This window comes from Scomber japonicus, chromosome 2 (genome assembly GCF_027409825.1).
Source record: "Scomber japonicus isolate fScoJap1 chromosome 2, fScoJap1.pri, whole genome shotgun sequence".
Taxonomy (NCBI): Eukaryota; Metazoa; Chordata; class Actinopteri; order Scombriformes; family Scombridae; genus Scomber; species Scomber japonicus.
The window spans coordinates 28,575,247-28,585,841 of NC_070579.1; the positions used below are offsets into that span (position 1 = coordinate 28,575,247).

Consider the following 10,595-nt stretch of genomic DNA (forward strand, 5'->3'; position numbering starts at 1 on the left):
CGATTTTCACCCTACATCCCTTTTAAATAGCCCCTGGGACACAGACAATTTCGACCTGGCTGCTGTGTGTGTATTGATCTCGTGTTCACGGGGTGTGTAACCTACACACAATCTTTTTTCTGTAAGAGAAAAAATGCTTTAAAGTGTCACCACATGAAGTCTGCACAATAACAAGTGAAAAGAGGTTTATTGTTGATATGGATGAGCAATTTATGCTCTTTCAGTCGTGTGTGCTCAGATTATTTTTGATCACAGTAGCTGATGAAAACAAAGAGAATTTCATGACTGTGAATATATCATTTATTGTTGTTTATATATTTGATAGTGAGTTATATGATGACACATCTGTGAAAGAGACAGAGAGATTGGAGACTGCAAAGACAATAGATTGTGTGTGAGTCCAGCTAGCTTTTCTTGTTAGGCTATGTGTCTCTGTCCCTCTCTTGCTATTACGCTAAGTGTGTCGCACTATTGCACCTTCAGTTTTTGACAGGATTTTTCTAAAGCTCATTCTAAATTCACACTAAAGGATCAAATACCAGTCAAAACAGGAAATATTTACACCAGCTTTAAGTGAAGACCTCTCCCACACAAAGCACAGAAACGTGTCAGCTACACAACATTCACTGTTAATACTTCATATCATTCATTGATTTTGGAAACGGGAAACCTGAGGGTGACAGCAGGAGGGATGCAGGGTTTCCAAGGCAACTAGTTGTCCTACCTATTCATTCATTCAGCTGAAGCCTGAATTTCCAGTACTGGTCATGGTGGAAAGACACAATGGTGGCAAAGAAGGAATTTAACATATGTTACTCTGCTCTGACCAAGTCCTTGGCTTATAAGAAGCTCAGGCACTGCTTAACTTTGGTATGAACCTGGACTGCTACCTCTTTCTGCCATAAATTTACCAATTTATATTATTCCTCTGAACAATATATAGAGCTTCATTATTGTGACAATGATTAAAAATGTATTTGTGTGTCATCCATGGCCCCAACTCAGCTGTTTACGCCATGCTGTGTCACTGTCTTGTCTTTCCCTGCTCCTACTCTTTCTTTTATAGCTTAGTTTATATTTTCAGGTGCCAATTTATGCGCACCTAGCAGAACACTAATTCTGTATAATAGAACAGCCCTGCAATTACCTTCCAGATAGTGTGGAGGTGTAACTTCTATGATAAAACAAAGACAAATTGTCAGAGGAGTGTTCCGAAAGAGAGAAATTGAAATTAAGAGTTGGTGAGAAAGGGAACGAGAGGGATTGAGATGTTGAAACTATGAATATATAAATGAAAGACAAAGAGAAATGGTATTATCTGTGAAATATGATCTGGTAAATCCCTCTCTTTCTCCATAATTCTGTGAAAAAGGGAAGAAATCCTTTTTACACTCTGTGATTTGCAGCCATGGGAGACACTGATAATCTGGTTAATCTGCACAGATCTGTCCAATTTTAAATACGTTTTAGTGTGCTCATACTCCAATTTGATAATGATGATGTGGTGAATGTACTGTAATATGATTTTGGGTGTCATTGGATGACAGATAGATGGATACAATTAGAGGTATGGCTAAATAAATGTCAGAGGATCCCAGGAAGTACTTTATAATTGCTACCTCATTTGCATAACAGCTAAATTACCCTCTCTTATTAACTTTAATTTTTCACAAGGTTTTTATTCGATAAAAAGCTGCTCTTAATTAACAGCTGTGTGTGTGCGAGCAGGCTTGTGTGTGGTTTTTCATTATTTACACCGCTGTCCTCTAGGTGTTTTTTGTCTTTGACCCAGCCTTTCTCTTCTTCTCTCCATGAACAGCACTAACTGATTTTTATAATTTGAACAGTATTTTACTGTAATATGTACAGTAAGATGCTGTAAAACATACATGCAGTAACATTCTGTTACTGATGTAATTCTTCTGTATTGTAAATCCATTCATAGTAATTAAGCAGCTCATGAAAAACTGACCCATGGCATGGGAGATTGCTTTTCAAGTTTTTTTCATTAGTTCTGTGAAACTGGCGGTAAAAGGACAAAGGAGCTGATAGATGTTATAGTAACCATATCGTGATGGTATATTTTCTGCGCTAAACAAAATTGGGAAGTATAATTGCGCCTCTGTCATATGTTCTCCTCTCTTGCTTCTGAGGACTATAAGGCCTATTCAGATATACCACTCTTTCTTTTTCAGTCGTGTTGACCTTAGTGCTGTGTTAAAATGTGCCTATTTACACATCCAACACAGAACAACATTATCATTCATTTAAATGAATGGGTCTACTCCACGAATCAATTCCAATATTCACTATCTTTTTAGCTTTCAGTTTCCCCTCTGGGGATTAATGAAAGTATCTATTTTGGTCCAATTTCAGAGAAAACATCTGCTCAATAGGGCCTTCATACTGTTTATTGCTCGGGCCCTAATAATGTTAAATTTTGTGTACATAGTTCCTTTATTTTCCGTGCGTATGATGGTGGTGGCAGGAGACTTTTGCACAGTACTGTATATCTCAGAACTTCTCAAACCTTACAACACCACCAGACCCCTCAGATCCTCCCACTTTATTATGTTGGTAGTGCCCTATTCATGGAAAAAAAGAGAATGCATCTGTTGATACTTTTAACTTGCATCTAAAGATTCACTTTTATTTTCTGGATTTTAACTGTGTTTAATCTGTTTTTATTTCTTATCTGAATTCTTTGGGTTTAAATCTATGCTGGTTCTTTTTTAATCTTGCTCTTCTTCATAATCATCTGCTATGCACATAAATGTCCTTATGCTTGTGTGTGCATACATATGTCTGCCTTTTTCACTTTTGGCTAACCCTAACCCTTCAAGTGACTTAATTCTATCAGATTTTTTTGCCAAAAAATGTACAAAACCAAGAACAACAGTGTTTTGAGTCCTCTGAATTCTGTTTCATCATCCTTTTATCACTGCAGGCTCCCTCAATACAAACAGACAGCGAGCTCATTTTCTTGGAAAGCAGAATAATACTCTGAAGACTGTGGTAATGAAATCAGTGCACTCTCCCCTACCCCCCTGTAGTTTGACAATGTTAAAAATTACTGCAAAGTCCAGTTTTTTACTTTTCACTGTCTGTCCCACAAGTTCTGTTCATATAGTATCTGTGATTCTTCATTGGTCAGTCAGTTAAAAAGCAAAGCATGTGTAATAAACTCTTATACAGATGTCCTTCAACATAAATCACACACAAAATGTTTTTATTATTAGCTTATAAACAGGACAAAAATGCAATAGAGCAGTTGATGCATCATACGTGACTGGCACTGTGAACAGTGTTTGAGTAGGGGAAGGGGTTAAAGGTTGAAAGTGATTGTATGAGAAAGAAACTGACGGGCAGGAGATAGAGAGAGAGAGAGAGAGAGAGAGAGAGAGAGAGATCATACACAGGAGGGAGAGTGGGACTGTTCTCTTTTCATCATGGATTTCTCGAACGCGGCTCTGATCCTTTGTTCCCTGTTATGTTCAGGTAATGAAGATGATTTGATCTTTACAGACAAATGTTAACAGAAACTTAACAGATTTCACAGATGTGACTGTCATTTTGAAAGCTCTTATGTAATTTGCATGACTGTCATTAGAAATATATAAAGACATTGTATATTTAAAGGCTCAAAAATATATAGTCTTTTTTAGAAATAGTTACTCTGAATTAGAATCCATTGCTCTGAATAATCCATAGACCTAACTTATCATTGAAACTACTCTCTTCTTAAGAAAATAGTCCCAGTTAACAGCATGTTCTGTGGATTATCAAGAATGAGATAGAGATATATCATATTTCAATACTGTAAGAACTACAAATGAAATTCCATTTGCCTCCCTTGTACCGAAACAATGCATGGCCACCATCAATTTGTGTTTTTAAGTGAATCAACCCTTAAAACCTGTAAGAAGTTATATAAAGTTTAAGCACAGTGAAAATATTGAAATATTCCTTTATGTCACACTGTGTTTGCCATTTCTTCATGAGGAATATATATAATTTTTGTGCATTTTTGCTTAGACATCAAAAGTACTTGTGTTCAGTCTGTATTTGCTCAGCTTGTTTGCTTCGGGTGGTGTTTGTTTGTGTTCCGCTCAGACCTGTCTAAAGGTTCACAGAGTTGCATTGTGTATGCATGTGTTCTTGCATGTGTGTGTGTGTGTGTGTGTGGTATCACTAGTTCTGTATCTCTCCTTCTGCAGTGGTTGGCCAAGCTCCTGTTGTCACAGTGGAGCCCCGCACTGCTACTGTGCGCCAAGGGGAGTCTGTAAGCTTCAGGTGCCAAGTGGGGAGGGGTACACAGCCAAAGCTAGAGTGGAAGAGAGCCAATAATCAAGCATTACCAGGTCAGATCAGGTGTTTCAGCCTGTAAGCATAAGCATTCTTCAAACAATATTATCATCTGTAAAGTTTCACAGAATTCTGCTTTTACCTCCAGACAATGCTAAGACTGGTCCTGATGGCTCTGTGCTGACTGTTGTTAATGCCCGACCTGCAAACCAGGGACAGTACCGCTGTGTGGCGACCAGCCCTGCAGGCCGCGGCACTGCCATGGTTGTACTGAATGTCAAACGTAAGCTTCACACTCGTTGTTTACCAGTGGCAAAGATAGAAACTTTCTTTTACTCCACCCTGTAGATAGACTCCACCTTTTATTAAAAGCAAAATAGTAGTATTGTTTTTTTTTCTTATGTTGGCCTCTATAATCCTCACCACCAGCTATAGGCCCCTGAGGTCTGCATTATCATTTACCCTCTATTGACTGCACTGTGTTTGTGTGTGTAATGTATAGCATGCAATTCTTTGCTCATTGTAATCATTCCTTCATTTTATACTCACCATTAGAAGATCACAATGAGGATAAAATGTGTTCAGAAGTTTATCTGGAGATAATATGAGGCTTCAATCATCTGAGTTAGTCAGATAGAGTGGATATCTTCCATAGTTACAGTATATTTAGCAAGAAATTCCCTCTTCATGTATGTCTTGACAGTGAGTGTTTTTGCTGTTGAGCTGCAGCAGAAGGATTGTAACAAAAAGAGGGAATTTGGCACTGAAGTTTTTGAAAGATACTGACTTGATCTGAGTAATATGGACAGCTGAATATTAGCTTCAAATAAAAAATCTAAAACAACATTTTTGGACAGAATCACTTATATTCTAATGGTCAGCATGAAAAGGAAGAATGATTACAGCAAGAAAAATCTGTCAGTGTTCATTTGGGCAACTAACTGTTGCTTAAGGACAGATTTGAAAAACGGTGAACCTATGCTTTAATGTGTCAATCATATTTACATGTCCTCTCCCTCAGATGCTCCTAAAGTGCGGCTGGTACCAGCAGGGCCCCTGCGGGTCAGGGTCGGTGACCCAGTGTCGATTGAGTGTCGTGCCACAGGCAGGCCACGCCCGACATTGACATGGAAACGCCAAGGCTCCACCCTGCAGCTGGTTACCGTGGAGACAAGTGATGTCAACACCATACAGGCAAGATATAAATACATGCACAAATAATACTTGATTTGTGTTTTTGTTTTGAAATAGCATCATCATCATCATGTGTTTTCTCAGTGGCCCGCAGTGCGTCCAGAGGACTCAGGCATGTATGTTTGCCAAGCTGAGAACAATGAAGGGATGACAGAGGTCAAAGTGGCAATTACTGTTGAAAGTGGTCCTGGTGCACCCGTGGCTTCAGTGAGTTCTACAGAGATGACGGTGGTGGAGGGACAGACAGTCATCATGGAGTGTCAGGCCACTGGTAAGATGTTCGTATGCTTGTGTGTGTGTCTATGTGTGTGTGTGTGTGTGTGTGTGTGTGTGTGTGTGTAAATGTCTCTCTTTCATGTCCTCTTAATGTTCTTTCTTTCTGTTTCTTACAGGTTCCCCCCCTCCCGTCATCTCCTGGTCCAAGCTACGAGCACCCTTGCCATGGAAACACACAGTGGATGGCAGTGTTCTGACATTGACCAGTGTGGGGCGCCAAGACTCTGGTCAATACATCTGTAATGCAACCAATGTACACGGCTTCAGTGAGGCATACACACAGATGGAAGTGGACTGTGAGTGGACAAAGCAGGTCATAAACACAAATACTGTGCATACACATTATTTCTTCATGATGACAATACGTTGTCTCTTTTTCTTTATGCAGCTCCTCCATATGCCACCTGCCTGCCTGACCAAGTGAAGCTCCGTCCTGGTGATGCCCTGCGCCTGCAGTGCCTTGCCCATGGCTCACATCCTATTCAGTTCCAGTGGAGTCGGGTGGGCAGAGGGAACCTACCTGCAGGATCAGAGACAACCAAGGATGGAATCCTTCTCATCCCCAGCGTGAAATTGGCTGACAGTGGAACATACAAATGTGTTGCCACCAACTACATTGGCACCAGTGAGGCCCAGGCTAAAGTCATCATAAAAGGTAAGCTGCCCCTTTTTAACCTCATATTTAAGATTTTATTTTCCTTTTTATTCACCTTTCTCTCATTTTGCTCATTTTTACAGCTTAAGCCAACACTGCCACACTGTTTACCATTGCTAACAATTCCTGCAAGCCTGGATTGTTGCCATCAAGACGGTCAAATGGATAGCAACAAAGCAACATAGAGGATTATACTTAAAAGATTCCTATATTTCAACATATGAATGTGAAAGATATCACTGCCTTTGAAACTTCGGAAGTTATTGTGCATATGGGGTTAATTTTGTACTTTTATAGAAAATTGACATGTCATGTCTTTGGAAAGCTTTTCTCTGGAATCCTAAAATTAATTGATGGCCTACAGTATGTGTGGGGGTTGTTTCTTCCGCTGGAATGCCTCACTACCCTGTTCTTCCTCCCTTCACGTCAACTGCTAAGTCTACAATGTTTCACTTTCAACAGTGAAAAGATGGCAAAATCCTGGTCGCACATAAAAGCCTTTGTTATATCCAATACAATAAAGACCAAATAAAAAAAACGTTAATAGTTTTAGTAATTTCAATAAAAAATGATGTCTTGAAAACATTTATTAAAGTTGTTGTCTGAAAAGTATCCAAATTAGGGACTATATAAAAATGAGAAATGGTTTCTTTTGGCAACAGGAAAGCTAGTATGACTTTTCTTTAAGAGCAGACAATAACCTTTTATTTTTTTCTTACTCTAGTTTTATGTTTTATTCCAGCCTTCCCTTCTGTTGATATAATCTTAATCTTTACATGAATAGTTACATATAAATAGATATCTTTCATGTTGGCGAAGGTTCATAAAGATGAGCTTTACTTTAGCCTATAAGGACAGCAGTCCTGTGTCTATCAGCGTTTTATTTTTCCCATCACCATCAATTACAAGCTAATATAAAGTTGCTAACCCCAATGATAAGGAACACAAAATACACCTGGATCTGTTTAGTTATTAGCGACTGAATATGTCCTTCCAAACAGCATGCCATTTTAGGGGGTAGGGTATTTAATCTAAATCAAGAGGGGGCTTGTTTTGTTGTTCTACCTGGTGGGAGGGTGAAAGCTATCGTGGGGATAACACTTCTAACAGTAACACTGTTATATATATTTTTTAAAATATTGTTGGGAAGTACTGCACTTTTTCCAGGAGACGGTCCAAAGAAAATTACAGGGCCAGTCAGTGCCCTCTTCCCCCCCAAGTAATTTCTATACAGTCCCTTAATGTTTACATTTTCATTTTGCTTATGCAACTGCCTTTGAATCTGACACAATATATGACTGATGTCAAATCTAAACATTACTTCACGGCCTTTCTTTAACCACATGGTGGCAATGTGTCACCTCAAGGCACAGACATTGATGATCAATCTTAGCCTTCGTTCCCTTAACAACTGAAGAGACAGATGCAATGCACAGTCAAAGTATTGTTATCCAAATGACTACAAGTTATCTGTAAGTTAAAAAAAGGAGTAAGGTTGGACTGATGAGGTCAGCTCAGTGAGTAAATATGGACTGTAAACTCCTCTTGAACAGCCAAAGTTCAGTTTGATCAGACAAATGTCTTGCAAAATAATACACCAGCCATGCTGTTGCACAAAATTTATAGCAGGTCTGCCTAAGTAAAGTATTTCCTTGCCATTTAGGGTTGGTGGCAGCAGCAGCAAGTTGGAAAGAGAGCTACCATTTCCAGTGCTTGCTGCCAGAGCGAAGCCTGTATCTGTATGTGATTGTGGCCTCCCTCATAAACCACCAGACCTCCACAGAGAAACGAGCTTTACCCTTTCCACTTTTCTTCCTTCCATCTTTACAAGCATCTTCAAAGCTGAGGAGGAAACATCTGCCCTCTGTCACCTCACTCCACCCCCTCACTTCACAGACAGACCGAGGGAGGGAGAGGCAACATGGAGAAACTAAATAAATGCGCAACAAATGATAGTACAGGAGGGACATCTATATTCTACATTATTCATTTAGAATGAAAGCCATTGAGGTTAAAAAAGGCATCAGTGGCAGACAGGAAACTAATTCTTTAAGTCTGAGTCTCTCAGTTGTTTACATATTAACTAGACATGGACATATGCCCTCTAATGGAGTCTGATATAAACACTAAGGCTCACAAGAGACTTCCCAGAAAAAGGATGTTCGCACACAGACACACAGACACACACAAACACACACACACACACACACACACATACACACACACACACACACACACACACACACACACACACACACACACACACACACACACACACACACACACACACACACAAACACAATTTCAGAAGCATTACATTAGTTTATATTACAGTAGAAGTACATAGCAGTGCTACATTTATGCTGGACCACACATTGCTTATGTTAGCCTTAAGAGAAGAAGAAAATACAAAAAACAAGCAATCAGTCTTGTGGATGTATTGGCACACAAGGAGGGAAACTTTCCCAAAATCAAAATATTCCTTTTTCTTACACAACATATATCAGTAAACAATAAAAAAATGACAATGCTGATAGATAAAATGGAGTAATAATGTGGGGAAAACCAGATCATTAAGGAAGGAACCAATGATGTGAGAATTTCCTCACACGGGAAGTGATAGGTGGAAGGGGGGCGCCCGTCAAGTCTGTTGCTATGGTTTCCACCTGGTGAACTTGGATAAACTGTGGTAGGACCGTTTGTAGAAACAACAGTTTTGTCTGGACATAGGAAGGCAGGCTGATGGGGTCATAGGGAAAGGAGTTCCTGTATTGTGTTGACTGCAAAGCTGAATACCAGAGTGCATAATGTCACACCCTGCATTAAATCTTATCTATCATTGTGTCAATGTCAAAATGTTTCTGTTCCTAACGGGTGCAACAGGAAGCCATAACAAATCATCTCATATAAATCAGCTGAAATGTTGTCATGTACAAAAAGAGGAGTGACTCAGTTATCCCTCTGTGAAAATAGAGTTTAACTGCTGACAGGAAGGGCTATGCCCTGGGCTAAATGGGTCACTGTGGAAGGAAATATAGGCTAAATAACATTCCATTAAATTGTTATTTTTTTCCTGCCTTCTCTCAGATGTGAATAAATAATATAGATAGATATATATGTATTCGATCATCATTAATCATGTATACAATGACTATGCCAATATTCTCTAAGGTAGTGGTTTCTGATTTGGGGTTTGGGCCCCTTCAGGGGGTTCCAAGATAAATTGGAGGGGTCACAAGATAATTAAAGAGATAAGAAAAAAAGATATACTTCTTTTACACAAAATTGTTAATTGTTAAAGCTACATAAATAAATGTGTTATATCAATGGAAAAATGAAATGGTATGTGTTATGTTCTCAGTCCATAGTGACAAAATCACACACATCCCCCCCATTATTAGTTTAGTTTATACAGTCCACAGCTGTGCTGTTTTAGTCCACTCTCACAGCTCTCATCAACATTAGTTCCAGGGGCAGGCAGCTGATTTCTCCCTAAAAAAAATCAGATGAGGACACAAAGCCTTCCAAATACGTCAGCAGTGTGTCTGCATCACTGTACTGCTGCCGCTGTCAAGCTTGCAGTGGTCACTCAGGCTGTGTTGCTGCTGTGTAACCGCTGCAGTGCTGTAGCTGCCAGCGCTGTCTCTCTACATAGAGTTTGACTTTGATAATGGCCATCAATAGTAGAATGTTTCATATCATTTCATTATAAATTTATATCTGTATTAAGTTGAGACAAAATGAGGTTAAGCAGCAAGTGGCTAATTGAGAAAAATAATATATGAGGTGAAAGCAGCTTTCTTTCTGATTGACATGTTTCTGGTTGGGTCTACTTCTGTGTCAGCCACACACATTTCTCACACAGGACATGTTTGATTATATGAATTATTCTGCTAGTTAAACCCCTGCTGTCACCGCTCTAAGTGAAGAAAAATCCCTCCAAGTGAGCCCAGTTTCTCAAACGAGCCAAGTGCACAATAAATCTCTGATAAGAAAAATAACAGCACCAAATATCTGTCCTCCTCTCATCTCATAACATGGACACCAAAATGAAAACTAAGAGGTTCCATGACACATCACACTGCTCATGCTTCCTGTGTGTCCCATTCATGAGCAACCTCAGGATAGAATACATACAATATATAAAAGTTACACAAGGGGAAGG

General features: G+C 39.3%; 1 protein-coding gene across 1 annotated transcript; it reads left to right on the plus strand.

Annotated features, from left to right (window-relative positions):
- Window positions 1-3,358: 3,358 nt before the first annotated feature.
- LOC128380927 (basement membrane-specific heparan sulfate proteoglycan core protein-like) lies at window positions 3,359-7,024 on the plus strand. Its single transcript, XM_053340821.1, has 8 exons — window positions 3,359-3,498; window positions 4,218-4,361; window positions 4,454-4,588; window positions 5,327-5,499; window positions 5,584-5,770; window positions 5,892-6,071; window positions 6,164-6,430; window positions 6,514-7,024. Exons 1-8 carry the CDS (start codon window positions 3,450-3,452, stop codon window positions 6,516-6,518), a joined length of 1,140 nt encoding a protein of 379 aa, XP_053196796.1. The 5' UTR covers window positions 3,359-3,449; the 3' UTR covers window positions 6,519-7,024.
- Window positions 7,025-10,595: the final 3,571 nt, after the last annotated feature.

Excerpts from the sequence above, each read along its gene's own strand:
- LOC128380927 (XM_053340821.1), top strand. The coding sequence starts at position 3,450 with ATGGATTTCTCGAACGCGGCTCTGATCCTTTGTTCCCTGTTATGTTCA. Across the intron at positions 5,500-5,583 it reads GTGATGTCAACACCATACAG|TGGCCCGCAGTGCGTCCAGA; the intron begins GCAAGATATAAA and ends GTGTTTTCTCAG. Across the intron at positions 5,771-5,891 it reads CATGGAGTGTCAGGCCACTG|GTTCCCCCCCTCCCGTCATC; the intron begins GTAAGATGTTCG and ends TGTTTCTTACAG.